This window comes from Lithobates pipiens, unplaced genomic scaffold, assembly GCF_037356315.1.
Source record: "Lithobates pipiens isolate NorthernLeopardFrog02 unplaced genomic scaffold, aLitPip1_a1.2 Scaffold_30, whole genome shotgun sequence".
Taxonomy (NCBI): domain Eukaryota; kingdom Metazoa; phylum Chordata; class Amphibia; order Anura; family Ranidae; genus Lithobates; species Lithobates pipiens.
Genome location: NW_027507791.1, coordinates 70,818,549 through 70,846,548, shown reverse-complemented (window position 1 = coordinate 70,846,548; position 28,000 = coordinate 70,818,549). Strand labels below are relative to the sequence as shown.

At 42.8% G+C, this 28,000-nt stretch overlaps 1 protein-coding gene across 1 annotated transcript in view; it reads left to right on the top strand.

The window, feature by feature from the left end:
• Positions 1–28,000, top strand: part of DLGAP5 (DLG associated protein 5) — an 81,979-nt gene that overhangs the window by 47,259 nt on the left and 6,720 nt on the right. The window contains exons 10-18 of the mRNA XM_077464411.1: positions 3,081–3,211; positions 3,336–3,456; positions 11,563–11,648; positions 13,503–13,663; positions 14,222–14,314; positions 14,402–14,624; positions 16,677–16,860; positions 21,050–21,110; positions 21,229–21,481. Of these exons, the coding sequence (XP_077320537.1) occupies positions 3,081–3,211; positions 3,336–3,456; positions 11,563–11,648; positions 13,503–13,663; positions 14,222–14,314; positions 14,402–14,624; positions 16,677–16,860; positions 21,050–21,110; positions 21,229–21,481 (1,313 nt within the window). The remainder of the gene's footprint in view (positions 1–3,080; positions 3,212–3,335; positions 3,457–11,562; positions 11,649–13,502; positions 13,664–14,221; positions 14,315–14,401; positions 14,625–16,676; positions 16,861–21,049; positions 21,111–21,228; positions 21,482–28,000) is intronic.

The following is a 28,000-nucleotide window of genomic DNA, read 5'->3' as shown; positions in this document are numbered from 1 at the left end:
TAAAAGGAAGCCATCTGTTGTGTACAACAATCATGTGGGTTGCTGTGATTTGTCACATGGTACCGGCAGCGAGCCAGTACTCTGAGCAGTCGTCAGCTGTGTCTCGTTAACATGGCTGGTGAAAGGTCTCATGGCACCACAATTGGCACTTCCAGTCAGGATAGGAAAGCCACCATCCAGCCATCATTTGTCTATAGGATGGGTGGGAAGGGGTTAAACGGGAAGTACACTGAAAAGACCAAATGGATCGAGACCTCCTACAGTGGGTATAGAAAATCGCTCCCTTGACAATCTTATAATTTCATTTTTTTTCAGAATCTAGTCACACTCTATTTTGACGGAACATGGTGAAGTGGCAATGGTTACTTTGATTAGACCTACCTCTGGCTGAGCAGAGAATAAATGCAAAACCTGTAATCTTAAAATGATAAAGGATGCATCTGATTTGCTCAAACAATTGGTCCTATGAAATATGATTGCTCTTTACGTTAAACAAAATATGCTCTACCTAGCCAAAAACAAGGGGAGGTATACCTTCAACCTGAGGGGACTTTTAACTTCAGCTCCGGAAGGATTTACCCCCCTTTCTGATCAAGCTATTTTGACGGGTGGACGTGCGACATTGTACCTAATTAAAATGTATGTCCTCTCCTCTTCCCCCACCCCCATAAATAGAGCTTTCTTTTCTTTTGGTGGTATTTGATCATCTCTGAATATATCTTTTTTTTTTTTTTTTATTTATTTTTTTTCCACTATAAACAGACAATTTTGAAGAAAAAACACTTTTTGCTATAATATCCCAAATACTGTAAACTGCATCTGTTTAGGTCAATATGCATTCTATTACATGTTTTTGGTTAAAAAAAATTACAATAAGCGCATAATGATTGGTTTGTGCAAAAGTTATAGTATCTACAAAATAGGGGATAGATCGTTGACCTTTTATACAGCGATCAGTGCTATACAAAAAAAATGCCCTGATGTATAAATGTCACTGGCAGGGAAAGGGTTAACACTATGGGGCACTCTGAGTTAAATGTGTTCCCTCCCCATGTGTGTTCTAACTGTGGGGGTGTGAGACCAACTTGGAGAGGAGATTGATCGTTGTTCCTATATACTAGTAACACACAATCTGTCTCCTCTCCCCTGACAGGACATGGATTTGTGTGTTTACACACATAAATCCCCGTCCTCGCTCTATCGGGAGCAATCGTGGGTGCCTGGCAGTCATTGTGGCCGCCAGGCTTGCGCATCGTATCCTTAGCGACGCGGTGCAGGATGGCCATCAGAAATTTTGGGGCCCCTTACACAGCTTTAGGCCGGGGCCTGCCCACTGGCCTTCCCCACTGAATCCGCCCACTGGCCATCCCACTGAGTCCTTTGGTGTGATGTGATTAGATGAATGAATCAATATAGCAACACTTGACTGACTAAAGCACAATACCTTTTATCAGCATCCTGGAGAGGAATGGGTGATGCTGGGCATGGATGAATGAGGCATTGCTTTGTGAAAATGGATGCGGATGAGTTGCATAGTGAAGAGGCTCTCCACCATGAAACTCATCTCCACCTAGAGTCATCCTCATCCATTTTCGCAATGCAACTCCAGCGTGCCAGCTTGGCAGCCTCAGGTGTTCCATCTAAGGCGAAGGATATTAAAGTCTAAATATAAAGCACAGGGGGCAGTGGTGTCACCTGGTGCAGCAAAACATGGTGTTGCCCAAGCCAAACCCCCCCCCCCCCCCCAATATTTTCGGCCTGGCAGTCATGCATTGGAGCTCGTTGGTGCGCGTTTTGTCGATCAATAAGGCCTAGAGCAGTGATGGTGAACCTTGGCACCCCAGATGTTTTGGAACTACATTTCCCATGATGCTCCACTACACTGCATAGTGCATAAGCACCATGGGAAATGTAGTTCCAAAACATCTGGGGTGCCAAGGTTCGCCATCACTGGCTTAGAGCTTAGCAAGTTGGTCAATTCCTAATGGATCGTCCCCTGAAGCATTAATGGATAATGGCCATCATGCCCTCTTACCAGACCCAGTGAAACTGCAGCAGTGATCCCTCTTGCTGGACATTTGCTCACTTTGGATTGCCCAGGCCAACTCTGGTCACTATTGTAGCGTGTCTTTACCATGGCAGTGAATCAGTCTTTCTCCCTCTCTGATGGCACGGTGTGGCTCCTTCTCTGATGGCGTGGCTTCCTCCCTCCTACCCCCAGTCAGTCTTCTGGGACTAAATGTCGCATGATGCTCCCCTAATCTCTAGTCTCTATTCTGATTGGCTCTGCTGTGGCCAATGGGGAGGGAAACTGACCAGGCAACAAGCTAAGCGGGAAACCAGGTGAAAGCCGCTCTCTTCTCCACTACTGACAGGAGAAAGGCGGGTGAGGTACACTGACAATCCCGCAGCTCGTCTCTCTCTCTCCCTTGTCGCAGCCCTGCTTGTATTCGCTGGGCAGATTGAGCTGAGGAAAAGAGCCCTCTTTATTGGTGAAGCGGGGGGCAGGTTGCTGCTAGTTAAAGGCGACGGTAGCTCAGACTACTAGGCTCCCTTCTCCTTCTCTATAGTGGGCGCCGCACAGGTTCGGCCGGTGCATGACTGTTTCATGTGTTGCTGAAGGAGCGGGCCCGACAAGCGGTTAAGACACCATATGGAAACAAGGAAATAGATTTATTGAATTGTTTTAAAAGTATTTGGTTGGGTAACATCACCTCCAAATAAAATTCATGCGTATAATTACGTGGAAAAATAAAAGCATGCTAATGTAATCTAACAGTAGCCAACGCATGTCACAGTACATGACATACACCTTGACTCATAAGATGGCGTCATAAATGGCCTATAGAACCCCAAGAAACATCATCAGAGGAAAGGGGCAGGTGGAGAGGTGAAGGCCCCAACCAGACACACTGTACAAGCTTATAACAAGTTTCCAATGAGCATGGCACAGCCAGCAAGCAACACGCATACTCTACCTGTTTTTGGTGCTACTTTAAAAAAAAAAAATCACTAATGGCCGCTTTATGAACTGGCAACTGATATTTTCAATTTTTTTTTTTTCTTTTTTTTAAATAAAGCAACTTTGTGTTTACACGAGCGCTGGAAACTGAAACAAATAAGAGTCCTCAGGTGTCCCCTCCTGACTTGGCCATAAAGACCACAAGTGTTGAACAGAAAATGAACACTTGTACTTCTCCTGAAGCCAAAGGTACACAAATATGATCCTAAGCACATGGTTTTGTTTAACTTTTTTTTTATTTTTTTTTATTTTTATTTTTTTTATTAATTTTTTTGGCAGTTTTAAAGTTTTGTTTGTTTGCATAAAATTATAGGTGATGTCTGTGCAGCTCTGCCTGTTGGGGAAGAGAGCCTTCCTCCATGTGAGCAAGATGCAAGTACACCAACCAATAATCCTCAATCAGATCAGACTCCTCACGATGTGCCATATTTCAGGTAGGTTACTACTACTTAAGGGGTCTTTTGGGGAGATCACCCCCTAGATGTAATGAGCATTTGACCCACTGAAAGAGGAATTTTATAAGGATAGTTCTGCTTTGTTTGTTGTGTGCCATTCCTCAACCTTTCACTGTCAGTTTTTGTACATTTGCTTTGCTAATAAAGGCAACTATAAAGCAGTTTGCAGTGAAGCTGTTCCAGCGGTGATGAAAAATGTTTGAGTGCAGAGGCGTGTGTGTGTTTGTTTTTTTTTTTTTTTTTTTTTGTTTGTTTTGTTTGTAGACACTTTTTTAACTTTACGATGTTGACGGTGCAGTGCTGATGCATTAACCACTTGCTTACTGGGCACTTAAACCCCCCTCAGTCCCAGACCAATTTTCAGCTTTCAGCGCTGATGCACTTTGAGTGACAATTGCGCGGGCATACAACACTGTACCCAAATGAAATTTTTATCATTTTTTTCCCACAAATAGAGCTTTCTTTTGGTGGTATTTAGTTACAGCTCGGAGTTTTATTTTTTGCTAAACAAACAAAAAAAGATGCAAAAAAAAAAAAAAAAAAATCATGTTTTAATAGTTTGTTATAAAATTTTGCAAACGGGTCATTTTTCTCCTTCATTGAAGTGCGCTGATTAGGCGGCACTGATGGGCTGCATTGGTGGGCACTGATGGGCTGCACTGGTGGGCACTGATGGGCTGCACTGGTGGGCACTGATGGGCTGCACTGGTGGGCACTGATGGGCTGCACTGGTGGGCACTGATGGGCTGCACTGGTGGGCACTGATAGGCATAGTTAAGGCGGCACTAATAGGCACAGATAAGGCGGCACCGATGGGCACAGATAAGGCGGCACTGATGGGCAAAGATGGGCACAGATAAGATGGCACGGATGGGTGGCACGGATGGGCACTGATAGGTACCACAGATAGATGGGACTGATGGGCACTGATAGGTGGCACTGATAGGTGGCTCTGATAGGTGGCACTGCTGGGCACTGATGGGCGGCACTGATGGGCGGCACTGCTGGGCACTGATGGGCGGCACTGGGGTGCAGCACCTTTGAGGCAGATTGGGTGGCACTGTGGGTGGCACTGTGGGCACTGACGGGGGGCACTTACTTTTTCTTTTATTTTACTTCAGGATGGCACTGCGGGAGGCAGGTGGGCACAGGCAGGTGGCAGGTGGTCCCTTGTATTGATGGCCGTGATCGGGACTGATGTCCCGATCACGGCCGCCGGTGATCGGCTTTTTTTTTCTCTCCTCGCGCTGTCAGCGCGAGGAGGAATAATAGCCGATTACCGGCTCCGTTCTATCACATGATCAGCTGTCATTGGCTGACAGCTGATCACGTGATAAGGGGTCGGGATCGACCCCTTACACGGATCGGTGATCAGGCGAGTCTCACGGACTCGCCGATCACAGAGCGCGCGCCCCTCAGGGGGCGCGCAGGCCGCTCGTAACCAGGACGACGTCAATAGACGTAGTCCTGGAAATGTAGGTCCGCGCTAATGCCGTCATTTGGCAATAGCGCGGATCTGAAGTGGTTAAGGATCACTAAAGGCAATTTTTTTTTTTTTATTAACAAACATGTTCTACTCGCCTCCACTGTGCAGCTCATTTGTACAGAGTGGTAAAGAACCTGCTCTTCTGGGGTCCCTCGGCGGCTGTCTCGGCTCCCTCCTGCAAGGACTCCACAACTTCATGCGAGCTCCCTTGCATAGTGTGGAGTGCTTGCTTCCGTGATACAGCCAGCGCCCACAGCCGCTCACTGTATCACTCAGCCCCGTGCACCTCGTCATTAGATGTGATTGACAGCAGCGTGAGTCAATGGCTGAGCTGCTTTCAATCCATCCACTCTAGCCAATCAACGGCCAGGGTGAGCGGCGATGAGTATGTCAGGGGCAAGCGCGGTACTTTCGAGGGGTCAGTTTAGTAAAACTTGGGGGCCGGTTTTGTCAAATGTTTTTTTCACCTTAATGCATCGAATGCATTAAGGTGAAAAAACTTGTACCTTTACAACCCCTCTAAAGGCCATGGTGCATAAATGATTAGCATGACTCCATCCACCACTTTAGCTTTACTGTACACTGGGGCTGAAACAACCAATCGATTATGAAAATAGTTGACGACTATTTTTATAATTGATCAATCGACCAGCTGATTAGTCGACCTGCATAAAGAATGCATTAATTACTTACCGGGAAATGCAGTGCAGCACATATACAGCTCGGTACACCATCCATACATGTCAGTATGGGACATGTAGTCCAGGGCAGAAGGTAGGGTTGTGTGTGTGTGTGTGTGTGTGTGTGTGTGTGTGTGTGTGTGTGTGTGTGTGTTTGTTTGTTTTTTTGTTTGTTTTTTTGTTTTTGTTCCTTGCTATTGGCACACTGAAGGCAGGAGGGACCAGGAGCGTCGGCAGGGGACCCCAGCAGAGGAGTTTCGGGGCTGCTCTGTGCAAAATACACAGAGCAGGTAAGTATGACATAGTCTTCAAAATGATTTTTATTTTTTAAACATGTGTGTGCTGAGAAGCTTGGCATCTGAACCCAGAGAAGGTGTAGTCTGATAGACTGGAGGTAATAGTAGGCATTACAATGATATTTTTAAAGTAATCTTTTGCCAGTTTTGTGCACTGTATAATTTAAAATTATCATGAAGAAAATTCTCAGCTAGTAGTACTACTTTAATATAAGATTTATATCTATCCTTCATATACAGTGCCTTTGCGAAAGTATTCGGCCCCCTTGAACTTTTCAACCTTTTGCCACATTTCAGGCTTCAAACAAAGATATACAATTTTTTTATTTTTTGTGAAGAATCACCAACAAGTGGGATGCAATTGTGAAGTGGAACGAAATCTATTGGATAATTTAAACTTTTTTAGCAAATAAACTGAAAAGTGGTGCGTGCAAAATTATGCGGCCCCTTTACTTTCAGTGCAGCAAACTCACTCCAGAAGTTCAGCGAGGATCTCTGAATGATCCAATGTTGTCCTAAATGACTGATGGTGATAAATGGAATCCACCTGTGTGTAATCAAGTCTCTGTATAAATGCACCTGCTCTGTGATAGTCTCAGGGTTCTGTTGAAAGCGCAGAGAGCATCATGAAGACCAAGGAACACACCAGGCAGGTCCGTAATACTGTTGTGGAGAAGTTTAAAGCCAGATTTGGATACAAAAAGAATTCCCAAGCTTTAAACATCCCAAGGAGCACTGTGCAAGCGATCATTTTGAAATGAAAGGAGTATCAGACCACTGCAAATCTACCAAGACCTGGCCGTCCCTCTAAACTTTCAGCTGAGACAAGGAGAAGACTGATCGGAGATGCAGCCAAGAGGCCCATGATCACTCTGAATGAACTGCAGAGAACTACAGCTGAGGTGGGAGAGTCTGTCCATAGGACAACAATCAGTCGTACACTGCACAAATCTGGCCTTTATGGAAGAGTGGCAAGAAGAAAGCCATTTCTCAAAGATATCCATAAAAATTCTCGTCTAAAGTTTGCCACAAGCCACCTGGGAGACACACCAAACATGTGGAAGAAGGGGCTCTGGTCAGATGAAACCAAAATCGAAATTTTTGCCCACAATGCAAAACGATATGTTTGGCGTAAAAGCAACACAGCTCATCACCCTCAACACACCATCCCCACTGTCAAACATGGTGGTGGCAGCATCATGGTTTGGGCCTGCTTTTCTTCAGCAGGGACAGGGAAGATGGTTAAAATTGAGGGGAAGATGGATGCAGCCAAATACAGGACCATTCTGGATGAAAACCTGTTGGAGTCCGCAAAAGACCTGAAACTGGGACGGAGATTTATCTTCCAACAAGACAATGATCCCAAACATACAGCAAAATCTACAAAGGAATGGTTCACAAATAAACGTATCCAGGTGTTAGAATGGCCAAGTCAAAGTTCAGACCTGAATCCAATCGAGAATCTGGGGTAAGAGCTGAAAACTGCTGTTCACAAACGCTCTCCATCCAACCTCACTGAGCTCGAGCTGTTTTGCAAGGAAGAATGGGCAAAAATATCAGTCTCTCGATGTGCAAAACTGATAGAGACATACCCCAAGCGACTTGCAGCTGTAATCACAGCAAAAGGTGGCTCTACAAAGTATTAACGCAAGGGGGCCGAATAATTTTGCACGCCCAACTTTTCATTTTTTTTATTAGTTTAAAAAAGTTTCAAAAATACAATAGATTTCATTCCACTTCACAATTGTGTCCCACTTGTTGGTGATTCTTCACAAAAAATTAAAATGTTATATCTTTTTGTTTGAAGCCTGAAATGTGGCAAAAGGTTGAAAAGTTCAAGGGGGCCGAATACTTTCACAAGGCACTGTAGCTTCATGTCTGAAGCCTAGTTAAAATATATATAGATATATATTATGTTTACATACCCTGGCAGAATTTGATTTCTTGGCTTATGAATGAATAACACAAACTCTTCTTTCTCTCATAGTTGGTGTTTGGCTGAAGCCATGTTTTTTCCTTTTTTTTTCTTTTTTTTTTTTTTTTTATCATAACAAAGTAGTCAAATGACCCTGATCAAAAGTTTACATACCCCAGTTCTTAATACTGTGTATTAACATCAATGACAGCTTGAAGTCTTTTGTGTTATTTGTGTATGAGACTCTAAATCTTCTCAGATGGTAAAGCTACCCATTCCTCTTGGCAAAAAGCCTCCAGTTCCTGTAAATTCTTGAGCTGTCTTGCATGAACGGCATGTTTTGAGATCTCCCTAGAGTGGCTCAATGATATTGAGGTCAGGAGACTGAGATGGCCACTCCAGAACCTTCACTTTATTTTACTGTAGCCAATGACAGGTGACTTGACCTTTTTGTGTTTAGGATCATTGTCATGTTGTAATGTCCAAGTACGACCCATGTGCAGCTTCCTAGCTGATGAATGCAGATGTTCCTCCAGTATTTCTTGATAACATACTGAACTAAACATTCATCTTGCCATCAATTTTGAACAAATTTTCTGTGTCTATGTAGCTCACCCATCCCCAAAACATCAGCAATCCGAATTCTTGACTACTCTCCAAATGTAGCGTTTATGTTTGTGTCCAAAAAGCTACATTTTGGTCTCCTCATTTCAAATGACTGTTCCACAAGGTTTGAGGCTGGTCTCTGTGCTGTTTGGCGTATTATAAGCGGGATACTTTGCGCCATTTGCGTAGTAATGGTTTTCTTCTGGTGGCTCGACCATATGGTCCATTTTTCTTCAAGTGCCTCCGTATTGCCTCCTTATTGTGCATCTTTAAACAACCACACCATATGTTTTGGAACAGACCTGGATTTGGGTTTTTCTTTGCATCCCAAAAAAATGTTCCTAGCAGTTGTGGCTGAATTTTTTAGTTGCTCTACCTGACCATGGTTTGGTTTCAACAGAACCCCTAATTTTCCACTTCTTCTTGATTAGAGTTTGAACACTGCTGATTGCCATTCTAAATTCCTTGGATATCTTTTTTTATATATCCATAGTTAAAAGGCATTTTAACTACCTTTTCCTGCAGATCCTCTGACAATTATTTTGCTTTCCCCATGACTCGGAATCAAGAAATGTCAGTGCTGCAATGAATGAAAGGGTCTGTCAGGAGTCCAGAAACTTGTGTGTGTGTGTGTGTGTGTGTGTGTATAAATATATATTATATTTTACACACACTAATTACAAGCAAGCAATGGTGGTTGCCCTTTAATAGCCATTCAAACCATTTTGTGTCAACTTTGTATATGTTATCATTCCCATTCTCTGAAAATAGGCCAAGAAATCATAAATTCTGCAATGTAAACTTATGCGCACAACTGTATATACAATGTAATATTACTTTCACTTCAGAGTTTAAATGAACTCCTATAGTAGCGATTTATCTGTTCTCTTTGTACTTTAAAGGGCTCCTTTTTTTTTTTTTTTTTTTTTTTTTTTTTTTTTACCCTATTAGACTGTACCAAAAAGTATGGTGCCACTACTAATCGTCTTAGGCCTGGTTCACACCTATGCTGTTTTTTGCTTTTCGCAGACACATGCTAGAGTTCATGTATTATGGTTTGCTATGGGACACGTTTACATCTATGCTTTTTTTCACACGCTGCATATTTGCGAAGTTTTAATCACTTTATTCAACACAAAGGTGCTTTCTTCCAAATTTTTTTTTATTTTTCTTCTGCCCAACAACAAATTGGCCAAAAAACACAATGCATGAAAATTTGTGTGGGGGGGGGGGGAAATCACTGCAGAAACGGATCCAAAGCAAACTGCATAGGTGTGAACCGAGCCTTATGCTGGCTATTCGTACGAAAAAATCTTTGTACATTCTATGAATTCAAAAATGTTGTTAGAAAAGTTCACTTGCTTTACATTCAGTTTTGAAATGAATGAAAAACCACAAACCCTGTCTGAAAATTAATTTCACATATATAGTTAGTAAGGATGAATAAAGACACCAGTTCATCCAATTCAACCTGAATGAGTGTCTATAATTATCCCTATCCCTGCACACTCACATCGGTCCCTACCCTCCATGAGCCAACAATCCAAGGTCCCCATTCATATACTAGGGCCAATTTTGAACAGAAGCCAATTAACCTACATGCGTGTCTTTGGAGTCTGGGAGGAAACCCACGCAGGCATGGGGAGAACATGCAAACTCCAGGCACGTAGTGTTGTGGTTGGGATTCAACCAGCGACCCTTTTTACTGCTAGGAGAGAGTGCTAACCACTACACCACTGTGCCGCCCTAAGTTATTTTTTATTTTTTTTTTATTTTATTTTTTTATTAGATTTTGCTTCTTCCAATTTTTCTATCACTGTGGTCGAAAATGACAGTTTATTTGACCGCACTAATGATTAGAAATAAAATTTTCTTAAAAATAAGAACTTTGTTTTTTGTGTGGCCAGCATATAATCTATTACAGGTCTGTCAATATTATTATATGTATGTATATATGGATAGGTAGATAGTCCTGGTGATATTTTACCGGATTCGACCTCCTAATAGTATATACATGATCTCTCTTCCGTCATTCAGAGTGGACTAGAGATTTTGCTCCCTAACAATATAGTTGGTTTATTTAGATTTACCACTGCATATAAATATTTAAAGGGGTTGTAAATCTTTGGTTTTTCACCTTGATGCATTCTATGATTATCCCCTTGGAAGCGTTTCTCCGAGGGGGTTGTCTGCTGTGTGGAGGATCCGCGAGAGCCTCTGGGCTCCAGAAGAGCAGGTTCGCGGCCACTCTGCAAAACAAGCTACATAGTGGAGGTATATGTTTTGTTATTTTAAACAAAGAAACACGAATCCATACAGTCACTTTTAGGCCTTATGCACACAGACGTTTTTACAGCTGCTTTTTTTGGCATTTTTGCAGCTTAAAAATGCCTGTCCATGTTAGTCTATTGCTTCATGCCCACCTAGGCATTTTTGCGCTGTAAATGGCATAGGCGTTTTTAAGCTGTAAAACCAAAAAAAAAAAACCCAGGACCAGTGTATTCTGAGGCTCCAGCGTTAGAGCTGTAAAAACGCCAGACGCCGGCAAAAGGTGTTAAATGCGAATTAATGAGGCTTAACGCTGTGTTAAGCCTGTGTTAAGCCTTGTGTGGGAGCCCATTGATTTGAATAGACATCATACCAGAAGTTGGATCAAGATAATCTGACTTGCGGGGCGACTTGTGTGCTGAGAATCTTTAAGGGGAACCCCCGCAGGATTTAAAAAATAAAATAAAAAATTTGCGTGAGTTTCCCCCTAGGTATGCATGGGGATTAAGAATAAATTGCATTTTATTTTTAAACTTTACATAATCAAATTAATAATTAAATTATACACTACGTATCTCTTTTGTTTTGGATGATAACCTAAAAAACAAAACAAAAAAATAACGGCCAACTAATCTATTATAAAAACAATCGTTAGTTGCAGCCCCACTGCACACACTGGTTCAGGAGAGTTTGTTTTTAGCTTGTGCGTATCTCACCATTGTCTGCCTGCAATTTATGCTTTCTTCATTCATCATTGAAGTATTCGCTATCAACACTGTGGGTTAACTTTTTTTTTTTTTTTTTTTTTTTTTTTTATGTATATTTCTACATTAGACATTTGCTTAAGTCTGAGATTCAGAGGCTGGGCTTGCTGTGCAGTGAGTGGGATCAAAAAATTGAAGAGGATATTCCGGAAGACTGTAAGTGAAACATGCATGCCACTTTTGTCTCCCTTTTTGGTCCTGGTTCACACTGCCGTGACTTCTCATGCGACGTTAGAGTTCAAAGTTGCATGACAAGTTGCGCCCTATTAATGGCAATGGAACCGTTCTAATCAGTCTGTCTTAGAAATACGTTCCTGCAGTTAGAAATGTTTCTTCCTTTTTTCAGCAGTGGGAGGGGAGTCTGGGCATACGATGCATGAGAACTGATTGGCAAAAAGGCACACGCACCCGCCACATAGGCGACAGAACGAAGAAACTTGCAGAGCTAAGCTGTGAATATACAAAGCTCACTGCTTACCTTTTTCTGTTACCTCCCGACACAAATTTCCAAATGCTAATTAGCCACTCAGATCACTTCTTCTGCTTTTAAATGGAATCACCGACTGCAAAGATACATACTGGGATGATGAGGTGCAGGCATCATCCCAGTTTAACCACTGAAACCCATCAACATCCTATGGGCAGTAAATGGCTATACTGGAATAATGCCTGCAGCTACAGTCATCATTCCAGGTTGTGTTTTGTTTTTTGTCTCTCTTCACCCCCATCCCAGCAGTTCGCATATGGTAGTGTGGACTGCTGTGCGTGTCGGGTGCGATGCAGGAGCCTGCGGCTGATTCGCAGGCTTCTCGCATTGCACTAGTGTGAACCGGCACTTAAGAATTGCATATGATGACGTAGTTTGTCGCCGTTTTCAAAAGTGTGTGCGGTTTTGTTTTGGTTTTGTTTTGTTTTTTTTTGTTTTTTTGTTTTTGGTTTTTTTTTGTTTTTGTGGCGTGTACTATCTAATTACTTAGTATAATGCAAAGCTTTTATATTTTACCAAACAGTGGGTATTCTATTTTATTGTGTGTGTATTTTTCAAAAAATGTGCGTTTGAAAAAAACCCACTGCAAATATATTGCGAGACCCGCTTTATTTTTTCTGAAGCTTCGGAGAGAGAATTGGTTTGGGAGTCCTAATTAACTTTCCTAGAGCGAAAAGCAATATATTTTTGCTTGTAAACAAAGTGTCAGAAAAAGGCCTGGGTTTCATGTGGCTTTTAATCAATCAACCTTCAGGCCTAGGCTGAATTTCTATTTCTTTAGATGCATACTATGCTGCACATTTGAAAGGCTGCAGAGAAAAATGTTTAAACTATTGTCCAATTTCATAGTTCAACCTCCTGGCATCCGCGCTATGACCGAATGATGGCCACAGCGTGGATGTGAATTTCCGGGAGGCCGTCATAAGAGGGGAATATCTCCTAAACCGTACAGGTTTAGGAGATATTTTTTTTACCTACAGGTAAGCCTTATTATAGGCTTTCCTGTAGGTAAAAGTTAAAAATTTGGGTATACAACCACTTTAAAGGGACATCGGTCCCGAAAAGGAAGCGGAAATCATGCCTCATTTATAGAGTAATAATGCCCACAAGTGCCACCCAGTGTAACCGATCAGTGCCGCCTCATCAGCGTACATCAATGATGGACAAAAATTACCTGTTATAAAAAAAAAAAATTTTTTTAGTTCTGTCTTTTTACATTTAATAAAAATAAATCGCACAGGTGATCAAATACCACCAAAAGAAAGCTCTATTTGGGGGGGCGGGAGTGTTCATTTCATTTGGGTACAGTGTTATGACCACGCAGTTGTCATTCAAATTGCGACAGTGCTGAAAGCTGAAAATTGGTTTGGATAGGAGGGGGGTTTAAGTGCCCAGTAAGCAAGTGGTTAATTAGTTGAACTCCTGTGGTATTCTAGTTCTACTTGGATTTTAAATAAATGTATGGTTTTTAAAGTGTTGTGTGTGATTTTTTTTTTTTTTTTTTTTTTTCCTTCTCGGTTTAGCAAAAGATCTGATCAGAACGACAGTTGGGCAAACCAGGCTGCTGATAACCGAGCGGTTTAAACAGTTTGCGGGTCTGGTGGATAATTGTGAATTTAAGCGTGGAGAAAAAGAAACCACGTGTACAGATCTTGATGGATTTTGGGATATGATTTATTTTCAGGTTTGTGCTGTCTGTTTACATTTTTAATAAACCTCCCAAAATACACGCATCTTCCAAGTATCTGTCTTTTACATACACTTTTTTTTTTTTTTTTTTTTACCCATTTGTTAGGTGGAATGTTCTGAAGTCTTTCGTCAGTATAGTCATAATGCCTCCTCTTAAATGTGTAACTTAAAGCTGATTTTGACAGCCTTGCTGATGTGTATTAGGAAGTAGAGCTCAAATATTTCCCTTTTCCTGGGAAAATGCTTTTCTGGGCTCCCATCCATACTGATCATGTGACCAAATATCTAGGCTGCATTTGGGAAAACCTAAAAGCACATTTTATCCTGGAAAGAGATTTCATAAAACCTGTTATTTGTCTAAACAGACTTGTTAAAGCGGTCCTGTATTGAGCATTAAATTGAAGCTAATTTGAATTATTTGTCATATTTCAAGAGGGGTTACTATGAAGTTTAACTCCATAATGAGTGACAAGACTTTACGCTTGCAAAATATAATGTACATTGTTGTGGAAGACCGCTTACAATGCAAGCTTATGCATTTGTTTTTTATTAGATTGAAGATGTAACCAAGAAGTTTGGTAACCTTGAGAAACTGGAAGCGAACTCCTGGCAACAGACTACAGTTCAAGCTAAAAAGGTGGTCAGGGTGAGTCTTCAGTTAAAGAAATATATGTAATCCTGTTCACATTTTAAATACAGTTTCTCTGTATTAACTTTCTATTTTTTTTTGTAGAAAAAAGCTCCTTCGGCTCCAACCGTGAACAAAAGCCAGGGAGAGAATGCACGAGCAGCTGCCAGAAGTCGCCTTGCTGTCATCAAAGCAGCAATGAGAAACAGAGTGATTCAGGAGGACGTGGCTGATGAGGCCTTAGTCTCAGAACAGCCCATGCAAGTAGATCCTGTTGTATTTGATGCAGGCTTTTTTCGAATTGAGAGCCCGGCAAAACTACCTGGCTGTAAGTAACTAGCTGCTTATCTGTAAAGGTTCTGAATAGATTGGAAAACTTTAGCACACCTACCGCTAGACTGCATGGGTCCTGCTCTAATATTTTCTAGCATACAGAAAGTCTAACTAATTGGGAGGCTTAAAGGAACACTGCCACAGAAAAATCTTTTTTTTTTTTTTTTTTTTTCCTGCTTCAGAAAAACAATTCATTGGCACCCCCTTCCCTAAAGCATGTCATAGCCCCACATCTCTGGACTTTTGGTTATCTACACATGGGTGGTTTTTACAGTAAAAAAAAAAACCTACCTAAAATATCTTAAATACACATTTAATCTTTCATAGGAGGATGTCTGGTCTAGTGGCAGGGTCTTTTTAAAACTGAGCTCCAGCTGTTAGACTTAGTTTGTCTGTGCCGGCTTGACCCAGAGGAACTATATCCCTCACTAACATGAGGCCACTGTATGTCCGGTATAAACTGTATGTAGCTGAGACTAAATGCAGCCTACTGTGCTGTGTACCGGATTCAAGACTAGACTTCCTGTCTCATATTTGGAATACAGTAGATAATATCTGATCGGCGCTCAACCATTCAGAGAGCAACTTTTTAGCAATGAGTACAGAGTTTCCCCTGATTAGCAGAGTCAGATGTTTTGACATCATCATCCTGCCTCTTACTCTGCCAATCAGAGGAATCTTTGTATTCATTGCTAGAATACATTGCTTTCTCTGAATTGCCAAGCAGCGATTGGGTACTGTACTGTGTTCTGTCAGAATAGGCGACCCATCAGATTAGGTAACGAAAGTGATGTTCCGTCAGCTGATTACTTTGCGCAGGTTTGCTAATCTGATATAACTGCATTCGTAAGGCACCAGCGGACATCTTCCTACACCCATCTACGTCTTGAATTTCACAGTCCTTTAATGAAAAAGTAAGCCTATATAGATCAATATGGTATATTAAGCACTGTCATTCTGTTTTTCAAGTTACAATTTCAAAGCCTAAAGGTTTAGCGTTGACTAGTGCATGGTGTACCAAGATGGCCTCCGCTACCTTCCTACTGCTTGTGTACAGCTTTTTTCAAAATGTAACATTCAAAACTTTAAGTGCAAGGTTAAGAGTTAATGGTAAAGGAGAACTTCACTCTTATAATATTTGCCCTCTTTCACTCCTCTAGCACCTCCTCTTTAAAGTGGTCCTACAGCCTAGTTTTTCATAATTTTTTTAAAATGGTGGTAAAGTTACCTGCTCTGTGCAACGATATTGCGTAAAGATGTCCCTCACCACCTCTACTGCAAGCTCCTTTTGCGGGTGCAATCCCCTTCATTCTTTTCTGGCTGCCTCCCTTAGCAAGCCAGGTGCATGCACGTTTCTGGGCTGTGTGTGTACATGGATGCATACAGACCCGGTGAGCCCCGAACCTGCTCCCTTCCCACAGGAGTTTGACCGACAAGAGCCTATGGTTCCACTGACCTCAGTTTCTCCTGGTGATGCAATGGAGCAGTGATGGAAACAATGCAAGTGCTTAAGCACCAGGGTCGTCTTGAGATATATAATCTTTCTGTATGTATGTATGTATCGTTTTATTTTATTTTTTCTTCTATAATGCAGAGAATGTATTGGGGTAAAACTTTTAGACTTTAGAACCACTTCAACAATCTGTACATGTGCAGCTCTTCTGCAGATCTCTGCCATACTTGCCAGAGGCCTATGACAAGTCTGCACATGTGCAGAGGATCCCTAATTACGCGCACAAATGTCAACAATATCTTGAACCTTGCCGAGACCCATGACATCTGTGCACATAAAAGAAAATGTACCTGTGCGTGCTAAATGTTATCTAATGCCTTTATTTTGGGATAGACAGCTGGTTGACATTGCCTTACAATTGTTCGTTGTACAATGAAGAAAAACGCTAAGGTTACAGAGGCACTTGTTCACATTCTTGTGACACAAACACTAACAATTTTGGTCTGTGGTAGAATCGTGCACATATTGTGGCATCGTCAGGTTTTGCTTTCTTGTTCTGTTCCAAAGTAACTGAAATTTTACCTTCTTTTCTAGGCCTAAGAACAAAAACTTTATCCCAGACATCAGATACACCCAAATCAACCAAAAAATTACAAAATTCTGACAAGCCATCGAGGGATGGTACAGAAGAGGCTGCTGATCATATTAATGTGCAAAAGTCCCCAAGTCCCGAAAAATCTCCTGTGAGAAAAGCGCTCTTTGACACAGAAGAGGAAAGGTAATTTCTACTTTCAAGGTTATCCCTCTTCTTTGTTTTGACCTGCCATTTTTCTTAGCTGGTGATCAGTGAGCTCATCCCCAATATTTGAAGCTTGAGTGGATTTGATTCTTTCTGGTAAACAATTTTCTTGTACAAGACAAAGGCTTCTTGAAATAATTACAACTGGGTTATAAGAATCGACGAGCAGACGCTACCAAAAATTGCTAAAGGTGCAATCCCTTTTTTATAACCTCCCACTCACAGCTTAGCTAGTATCTTTATGTGATGGGCCACATCTCTATACTTTACTACCTTTTTTTTTTTTTCTTTTCTTTTTATACTAGAGGTTTTCTTCAGGGATGGTTCCCTTGTCATTTAGCTGCACCGTAGTCGTCCATGTGGCTATTGATGGGCACCTTCAGCAGAGCTTGTGGGGGGAGGGAGGGAGAGGGAGAGACACCTTTAACAGCTTCCCAACCAGCAGCCGCAGTTATAGCAGGTTGGCTCCCCTGGGCGGGATCTCATGGCTGTACGTCAGCCACTTTAAGACAACAAGGGGGCTGCGGCAACGACGGCCGATGCGCGTGCTTGGGAATCGTGATGTCCCCCAGGCACCCGTGATCACTCTACACATAGACAGAATGGAGGTCTGTCAATGTAAATAGACAGCTCTTCGTATGTCGGGTGAAGAGACTGATCAGGTGTTCCCAATGCTTGGGGACAACAATAGGTCTCCTCCCGAAAGGCAGTCCTATTCGCCCCCCCCATAGTTAGAAACACTTCCTAGGACACACCTTTAACCCCTTGATTGCCCCTTAGTGTCAACCCCTTCCCCGCCAATGACATTTTATACAGTCAGTGGCTATTTTTAGCTCTGATTGCTGTATAAATGTCAACAGTCCCAAAAGTGCCCGATCTGTCTGCCGCAATGTCGCAGTCCAAATATAAATCGCAGATCACCGCAATTACTAATGAATAAAATGGCATAAATCTATCCCCTATTTTGTAGACACTAGAACTTTTGCGCAAATCAATATATATGCTTATTGCGATATTTCTGATTAAAAAAAATACATATTGGCCTAAACTTGAGGAAGAATTTAGTTTTTTTTTTTTTTTTAACTTGGCATATTTTATTATAGCAAAAAATATATATTTTTTATTTTTCAAAATTGTCGCTTTTTTTTTTTTTTAAAGTGCAAAAAATTAGACCGCAGAGGTGATCAAATACCACCAGAAAGCTCTATTTGTGGGGAAAAAGATGTCAACTTTGGTTTTGTATGACGTCGCACGACCACACAATTGTCAGTTAAAGAGACGCAGTGCTGTATCGCCAAATTTTCAGAGGCTTAAGTGGTTAACTGAGCGGCATTAAAGTGATAAGCAGACTTTAACCACTTCAATTCCAGGCACCAGCCCCCCCCCCCCCCCCCCCCCTCCTGCCCAGGACAATGTTTAGCTTTTAGCTCTGTCGCACTTTGACAATTTCGCAGTCATGCAACACTGTACCCAAACTACATTTTTTCTTCCCACAGCGCTTTCTTTTGGTGTTTCATCACCTCTGCGGTTTTTCATTTTTGCTCTAGATACGAGGAAAGACTGACAATTTTGGGGGGGGGGGGGGGACTGATGGGTGCCACTTACTGGCACTGACAAGCGTTAATAGAGGGGGAACAGGCTGGCAAAGCAACACTCCCCACCCTCCCCTCCCCTGATTGCTTTGTACCACATTTGGAGTTGCGCAGTCCTGCTTTTATCCTGATCACATTCATATGACGTCCGGTCAGGATAACGAAACCATTTGCCGCCGTAATTTTCCTATATGGTGGGCAGCAAGTGGTTTAAAATGCTAGCTATATAATTGTTTTCCTCACCTATGCATTATAGATAGCGGGTGTATAAAGAGGCCAATTTATGCATCTGCCATACATTATTTCTACAGGAAGGCATGTGTCATAGTGTACAGGATTGATGGGGTTAATTTGCTGGCTCTCCATTTAATCTCCGGGGTGGTACAGCTTGTTTAGGCTGAGGTCATCACCCCCAAAAATGCGTATTATTGGCACTGATTGGTGGGGGGGGGGGGGGGAGAATGATAGCTCCATGTCCTGGGTTCATCTAGTCTGAGAGCAGGCAGCATTTCTGTAGGCAAGAAATGTGGACTTACTCCTGCCTGGGAACCTTGTGGTCAGTGTTAATTTTGTTGCGAAAAATATTTTTGTCGGCCTAAATTAACACAACTTTAGAATGCAACTAAAGCTAACAAGATTATGACTAAAACTAAATTGAAATGTGACATAAAAATTAACAATGCTTGTGTCTTTGGTCTGTACAGCAATCTTCCCCATGCCTACTTTTGTGAGTGCTTTCCATTAGTTTGACTTTTTTTTTTTTTTTCCATGTAACCAATAAACTTCTTACATATTGCATTTATCAGGGCTGTGTGCCATTTTTCTGCTTCTAAGCTTGGTTGATCACTTATATGCTGAAATAGTCATGCTATCTAGTCAGTTGCTTGCTTTGGTTCTTGACTGTCCACCTGAATTAGTCTTAAAAGTATCTCTTTGTGTTTGTAGTTTAAGGCCCCCTTTATTGCCCTCATACTCTGTTGGCAGCTCTGTGGTGTAAAGTAGGCATACGTGACTGCTATCTATCTGCCTTCCTTGCCCTCATCCTTAAAAGTATTAACATAAATATACCGTAAGTGAGCTATGTTAAATATTGCAAGTCTGTTGCTAGCATTTACATGGGTGTGTGCACAATGTATGTGATTGGGGGTGTTAGATGGCACAGATCACAGGCAAAGGCACAGAGGCAATTGGTGTGGATCTATGGTTGGGATGAGTGAGAATCGCAAGTGAAAATACCTGGCTGTGTTTGCAGCCTGCCCTCCCATTCTTCTTGCAGAGGCCAATAACTTGATATCAGTACCAGGTACTCATCCACAGTGTGGACCCTGTTTTACCCTTAAGTACATTATACTTCCATATGTAGCACTTAAATGGAGCATGCTTAAAGAGGGCCTGACCAGTTGCTTTAGGAGGGGATAGTTGCCGTGTGCTGGAAAAAGCACTAAAACACGTGTCGCATGTGCTTTCTTGCACTGCCGTTGTAGTCGGTGGGGCCCACAACACATTTTGTAGCACTAAAAACGGACGTTCACTTTTTGGTCAGTGCAGCATAGACAACTAACACCGTTTAAAATTAGAGCACAGCTGTGTGCATGTGCTGATGCACATTAAAACAGTTGCATTCAATGGCGAAGATCTGAACAAGGTCACAATTCCAAATGTACAATTAATCTTCTTTTTAAAGAAGGCTATGATTAATAATATGACAGTTTTTTTTTTTGTTGTTGAAAACCCAACTTTTGTTTTTTAAACCATTGTTATCATTGGGCCCCTTTCGCACAGGCGATTTGCAGGCGCTAAAGTGCTAAAAATAGCACCTGCAAAGCGCCCTGAAAGAGCCGCTCAATGCATTGAGGGCTGCACTGAGCCCTGAGGGCTTTCACACTGGAGTGGTGCGCTTGCAGGACGGTCAAAGTCCTGCAAGCCGCATCTTTGGAGTGGTGTATTTACCGCTCCTAAAGCGCCCCTTCCCATTGAAAACAATGGGGCAGCGCTCCAAACCCGCCTGCAAAGTGCAGCTGCGCTTTGCCGGCTTTTTTAACCCTGCCCGCAAAACTGTTAAAACTGCCCCGCTAGCGGCCGATCAGCACCGCTAAAACAATAAAGCGCAGCTTTACCGCCAGCGATTTCAGTTTCGTTTCTTGTAAAGTAGACCATTGTATCTGCAGCTGTACAGTACAATCGGATTAGACATAACCCATCTAACAGCTGTGTAGCTTGATTGGCTATGTCTAGAGAGAAAGTGGGACAGGTTTATTATTATCATTATCATTATTATTATTATTATTATTATTATTATATATTTTTTATTATTTTAAGGTTTATAAAAATCTGCTTTGGTATGTTATCTTGTGCCATACTTTTGCGCAGAGCCATGCTAGTTATACGCTACCTAGTGGGCTACTGTTGAACTGAAGGCAAGTAACCAGTCACCTCGTCTCCTGGTCAGTAACTGTATCCAGCAGGTGGCGCTGTGATACTGGGTCATAAATGGGCAATATTCATTGTGTGGTTGACACTTATTTTAGTAGAACAGTAAGTAAGTAGTTCTTTTTTTGATTCCCTCCTCTCTTCAGTTTGCAGCACCATCAAGAGGATCCTGTGGTTACCATTTCCGCAAACACGGAATCAGAAATTGTGAGTAGTGTGTGTTTTTTTTTTTTTATTTTTTTTTTTTTATTTATGTTTCCATGCTGGACATTGTTGTTACAGCACACTAACCACACATTGAATCTCCTCCTCTCTACCCTTTTAGGTGTCGCAAGAAGTTGACCTGACCAAGTATTTGGCTCATACTAAAGAAGTTACTCAAAGTGTACCAGCTGATTCTCCAGGGTTTATGGAATTTTCAAGGTTGGAAACCGGAGGAACTGAACTGGAAGAGGACAGTGTATTTGAAGTTCCATCCACATGCGTGGATGACGTTTTCATGTGCAGTCCAGAAAAAGTTGCGCAATCTATAATTCTGGCCCCTGAAGATGGCATGATTGAAATCTTGCCTGACGAAGGTATACCTGTTTAAATTTCAATTTGAACTGTTTGCTTATCCAGTGTAATGGAGCAGGGATTTTTTTTTTTTTTTGTGGTTCATGGGTTTTTCCCCAAATTTATTACCTGGAGATCTTTGGCAGTAACTGTGCTTCCTATTGCAGGCTGTGTTAAGACCACTGCTTCACAATTGACATACTTGTGTGTTTTCCTATTAATAGGGCGATCTGTCTGCTAGACCTGATGGGCAGCCCAGCAGCCGACTAAAGGATAGCACAAAGGAAGCTGACAATCGCTACTGCTGATTGCAGAACAGTATCTTGCATCTTATCTCACACTAAGAAAATCTGGCTAGCTATCGTCCGCTTTTCCTCCTTTGTGTGACAGCAAATTAGAACTGATGAAAAAAACTTTGTACAAAAAATCTTGTAGTACAGCATTTTTTTTTTTCTTTTTTTTTTCTTTTTTTTTTTTTTTTTTTTTTACTAGTAATGGCAGAGATCAGCAACTTATAGCCTGACTGTGGCAGACAAATCAGACACTAAGCAATGCTTTTTTTAGGGACCAGTGATACTAATACAGTGATCGGTGCTAAAAAATATGCACTGTCGCTGTACTGACACCCTCAGGATAGGGGTTAAATGTGTCCCGTGGAAGTGCATTAACTGTGAAAAGAGATCTATATTTCTGCTTGGCAGAAACACAGGATCTGTCTTTCCTTGTCACACATAATGGTGATCCGCCGGTCTGCCTCTCTTGGGAACAATCAGCGGACATCAGGTCCGCTGGACCCGCTTATTGGTTCCCTGTGTGTCCAATCACAGTTTTAGCTAGTCACCAGTAGTGTACATGCGTGCCACAGACCCAGAAGAGCGAAATCGCATACCTGTATGTGATTTCTCACAAGAGCCAGGGCGGTCGGCAAGTGGTTAAACTGCCACTTGGAAGCACCCCCTCCTGTTACTTGCTAGTGGATACTAAACCGCATTAAAAAAAATGGGTCCAGGGTAGTTTAGATTATTATGTGCTAGTATACATGACAGACTTGGAGCAGAAGGGGGTGCAACAGTGCTACAGTGAAAAATTAAAAGCAGCAGCATATAGTGCGGCAACACCAAAATACAATAACAAGCTGTGCTTATCCAGATATTACATTAAAGTTCATGATTTCATAAGTCCCAAAAAGCGACATTGTTCAAATAATCGCAGGGGTAGAAGGATTATTGAAACCGCTAATTGCTGACACCGGTGTGCATGCATAGACTCCAAACAGTGCCCGATCACCGTAGATATAAGTTGCGCTTACCAAATGGCAATCATTAAAGGCGGTTGGCTGAACCCAGCCTAGGGCCTTCATGTTTGCAGATGTCCACACTAGGTCCGTCCGGAAATCCGTATGCTTTCGCATTTACTCAAAAAGAATTTAGATTTATTTAAAAGTTGCACTTACAATTTCGTAACAAGGAAAACTGCATGTAAGCACTGCCGGCCGGCATATGCAAACGGAGCCTGTCCTCAGACAAACGCGTGTTGACATCACTGCATACCCTTCCAAACGCGTTTTAGTCATCAATCGGACATTTTCAAAGACAGACTTGCCTGAAAATTAAGCCCGTCACTGTTTGCGGCACAACTCATGCCATTCCTTCAGACATCACCGGCTGCACTTAAAGTAAATATCTTCTAAACCATGCATGTTTGGAAGATATTTACTGTACTTATAGGTAAGCTTTATTATTGCCTTGCCTATAGTTAAAAACCATACAAGGAAGTTTAATTTCACTTTAAGTGGATTTTTTTCATTGAAGACAGTATGTTTGAGTTAAAGGAAAACTTCTTTTTTTGCTTTTCTTTTTGTTCGGTGATCGGGTTCCCCAGCCGCTCCTGGAACAGCCTCGTTTCCCTTTACAGCCTCAATTTAGAAACTTTTCAACACGGAGCTCCCTCACATTACCCTGAAACGATCCAGTTTCCAGCAGGCTACAGCACTTGGTTTTACCTCAGGACCCACAGGAACACCCGCCGCACACCCCAACAGTGTTGACTGCTAAAAATAGTCAATGATGACATGGGGAAACAAAGACTGACCGTGATCTGAAATCCAACATGGCAGTGCTCCGTCCTCGGCACAGAAGGTCCCGTGGGGGAGACACATCTGAGGTGTTGAGTAAACACCTTAAAGACCTAAAGGACGGGACTGGAGACCCCCCCCCCCCCCCCCTCAAAAAAGATATGCGCTACTATGCAATGCAATGACAGGAAAGTCTGAACAACTTAATCAGCCTGACCCAGTCGCAGATACAGAGCAATGTGATACAGGCATGGAGGACAGTGAGCTGGGGCGGGGCGCAGCGGCCATGCTGATGCAGACAGATGTTCACACAGAAGAGATAGAAGAGCCAGAAGACTGAGGAGGAGGGTAAGCAGCCAACTTTGGAAACTAAAAATACACAGCTTCTGTTAATAACCTGCAAGCCCGCTTTGAAAGCTTGAAAGAGGTCACCCTGGTCAGGCAAGGTATTCAAAAGATAAAAGAGCGAACAGCAGCTGAGAGCAGGATCAGTGACATGGAGGACAAGCTGCCAACCATGATTGGAGAATCTCAAGCTACTACTCGTGTAGCTAAGCCACAGACCTACGCACCGAAGATTTTGAAAACCGTTTGAGGCGCAATAATGTGCAGATCGTAGGGCATCCTGTGAAGACAGAGGGCCGCAATCCCATTAAATTTGTGAAGCAATGGCTCACGGATACATTTGGCAAAGAGGCAGTTACTCTTTATGCGGTGGAAATGGCCAACAGAGTCCCTACCAGACCACTACCTCCTGGCCACCTCCCACACCCGATGCTAGCAAGGTTGCTAAACTACAGAGACAGAGGAATTATCCTATGGTTGGCAACGGAGCGCAGAAACATCAAGTTTAATGGTACAAGAATATTTTTACCCAGCCTCATACGCCATGCTATACCCAGTGGAGCTTCGCATCACCTCTGGGGGGCAAGCCCACTTTGAGAATGATGCTTCAGCGTGGCTGAATGCCAATGAGAACACCCTCAGACAAGTACAGAGACCAATAGCGAAGGAAGACTGAATACCCCATCATATAAAGTGATGCTGTGCAACATTAACCTATTAGGTATTGCTATGAACACACCAACATAACTTCTACGCCTCGCACATGGCCAGGACTATAGGTAACTCTGTTTTTTGAATTTCCAGGGAAAAGATGCTTCCCTCATTACTCTAAAATGGCCATAAATACACTTTTAAGATAACGGTGGTATCAATAATTTCATGGAATGTTGGACTAAATGACCACTTAAAGCGCACCATGGTGTCTTTTTTGTTACGAAAATACTTGCCTGCCATTTGTTCCTTATAGGAAACGCACCTTACTGCTGAATCAGTGACTTGCCTGGGTTTCATATGGGTGGGGCATACCACTCCACTTGCACCTCATTCTCCAGAGGTGTGAGTGTACTGGTTCATGGTTCCCTGGACTACAAGGAGGTTGATTCAGTGATTGATGGTGAGGTAGGTGTGTGTGTGTGTGTGTGTGTGTGTGTGTGTGTGTATATATGTGTATACACACACACACATTTTTTTTTATTTTTTTTTGTGTCAGCTATATACTCTTACATGTATTCTGGCATTTGTGTGTATACCTCCACCTTACGACAATCAGATCCTCGGAGCGCTATTGGAGTTTTCAAATTAAATTCCCAGAGGTACCATTGTATGTTCTAGGGGACTTTAATTGCAGACCCTATTTTAGATAAACATCCACCTATTATAAGGGGAAGTGGGAACAATCGCACACCCATTATAGATGAGGTAGGATGGCAGGATCTGTGGAGATCAAAACACCCTGGGACAAAAGAGTTTTCATGTATTTCTAAGAGTCACTCTTCGCTGTCACGTATACATATATATTCATATGCGGCAGAACGTTATGGCCCCCTGAAGTGTCAGACCATTCCCCACTAGTGGTATAGTTGGACGTACTCATGCCATCTGAACTGGCTAGAGCTCCTTGGAAGTTAAACGCTTTCTGGCTCCATCTCACATGAGTTTGTGATACAAATCTAGACTTTTGGCGCAGCCATACCAAGGAGGTAAATATTAATATTACTTGGGAAGCCTTTAAGGCGATTCTCAAAGAAATCTTTATTAGAGAGATTCAAGCAATTAAACGCAACACCAATGCTCAGAGGGAGCATTGGTGATGCCCCTCTTAAAGTGGGGTCGCCCTGGGAATGGGATGTGGGCGCTTTCGAGGAAGAGCAGTGGGAGGAGGCCCTACAGGCAGTTCACCCGGTGCTCCCTGAATGTGGCTCAGTGTTTCACAGCTGTCCATTCGGCTAAGAGCACATTATACACCTGCCAGATTGGCCTCTATTGGGGTAAGATCAGATACTGGATGCAACACGGTACATGGAGATTTAGGCTGGATTCATACCTATGCGTTTTTTTTTTTTTAACAAGAAGAAATGTTTATTCGATCTTTACAGTACAAGCGATGCATATACACAGTTGTTCACAGGAGTATATCATATAAATTGTCACGGGTCAAATAAGCTGTACATTAGGGCAGGTAGAAGGTGCATCAGGCTGTTGAGCTATAGTACATGAGGATATAGGTCGGAGGAGGTAGCGCTCAGCAGGACTAGATAAGGAGGTCCTAGGGGGGAGGGGGACAGCAGGGTATGAGGAGGAGAAAAGGGAGGGGGAGGCCGGGCGGGGTGGGAACAAAGGAGGGACTTCCATATAGTGTACCAAGTTCACTCAGTTCAGACAATTAGACAAGCAAAGGAGCCCAGCAATGAGGCCTTGTTTTTTATTTTCGGGGGGAGGGGGGCAGGACCAGCAGCGAGGTTTTAATGATTGTCTGCCAGTTCTGCGCCCCAGGCATCTATCCATCCAGACCAAATTTTATCAAATTTGCCCAGGCAGTTGTGATTGGTGTAAGTGAGCTTTTACATTGGCAACACTGAGTTCTGTGTCAGGCGCAATGAGGACACCCTGGGAGGTGCAGCATCCTTCCAGTGCAGGAATATCTCTCTACGGGCATAAAAGGTAGCATAACTCAGAAACAGTCTAGTATATTTGCCCCTTCTTCTGGAACCAAAAGCATTTAGCAGCAGCATTTTGGGGTCCACTTCTAACTCCAGGGAGGTAGCTCGACCAAGGGTATCAGCTATCTCTGACCAGTAGTCCCCCAGACAGGGACATGACCATATCATATGAAAGAACGGGGCAGAGTATTGGTCACATCTGGGGCAGGCCACCGGATTGTTAAGGTTCATTATTGTCAGTCATTTAGGAGTGTAATAGGCTCTGTGGAGGAACTTAACCTGCAGGAATCGGTCTCTTGCCGAGATCATATTGGTGACAGAGGATACACATCCCATTCCTCTTCTGACAGATCTGGGATGTCTAGTTTCCACTTTACCAAGGTTTTTCTCATCTTCTTCACTGGAGCTACAGATAAGTGGAAGTAAAGGGAGGAGACGGGTTTATCTATGGTCTTGGCAGTAAGTAGCCCCTCTAGAGTCTGACCTCAGTATGAGCTGCACTGGGAATTGCTTTCTATACGCATGTCTAAGTTGATATTATCGGAACATCCATCCCAGCAGGGAGTAGTCGCTTTTAAGATCAGAGAAGGTCCTCAGCTGACCCCCCCCCCTTGACTATATGTTTCAACTTAACAATACCCTTCTTTGCCCAAATTTGTGGGTCCGGAACTGTATGCATATGTGGTAGATTGGGATTGCCCCAAAGAGGGATGTGAGGAGAGAACGTTTCAGGGGAACTAAAACGTGCCCTGGCCTTATTCCATATATTAATGGTTGTGCGCATCAGGTCCGTAATGCCAGGGTGTGATCTCGACCCTCTTAACACCACGTTGCTTAGGGAGGAGTATGAACCCATTTAGGGCTGCCTCCAGGGTCACTGCCGGATTGTCTTGTGGTTGGGGAAAACCACCATCTTGCAGTCACCTGGACGGCCTCCCAGAAGTAGATCTGAAAGCCAGGCAGGGATAGGCCACCCTGGGTGACGGGCAACTGAAGAGTGGCAATGGCCAGTCGTGGGGGTCTAACGTTCCAGACAAAGGTAAGAAATTATGCTTTTTACTTTGGCAAAGAACGAGGCTGGGGGGATTAAAGGGGTATTTCGAAATGGGTATAAGAATTTGGGGAGATAGACCATTTTCATTAGGTTAACCCTACCTACTGGTGATAAGGAAAGGGTCCTCCAGTCTACACACTTCTGTGAGAAGTTTTTTTAGTAACTGTTGAAGGCTCAACTCGTAATACGAGGATAACTGAGTCCCAATCCTTACCCCCAGGTATTTGAACTCTGATGCCCAGCTTAGGGGGGGGGGGGGTACCTGTTGGTGGGTGATGGTCCGACGCGTTTAGTGAGATTATTTCCCCCAATTAACTTTGATGCCCGAGAATGAGCAAAATTCATCTATTTGGAGCGCCGGCAGGAGGGAGGAGATGTCTTGAAGAAAGAGAGTAGGATATCATCTGCA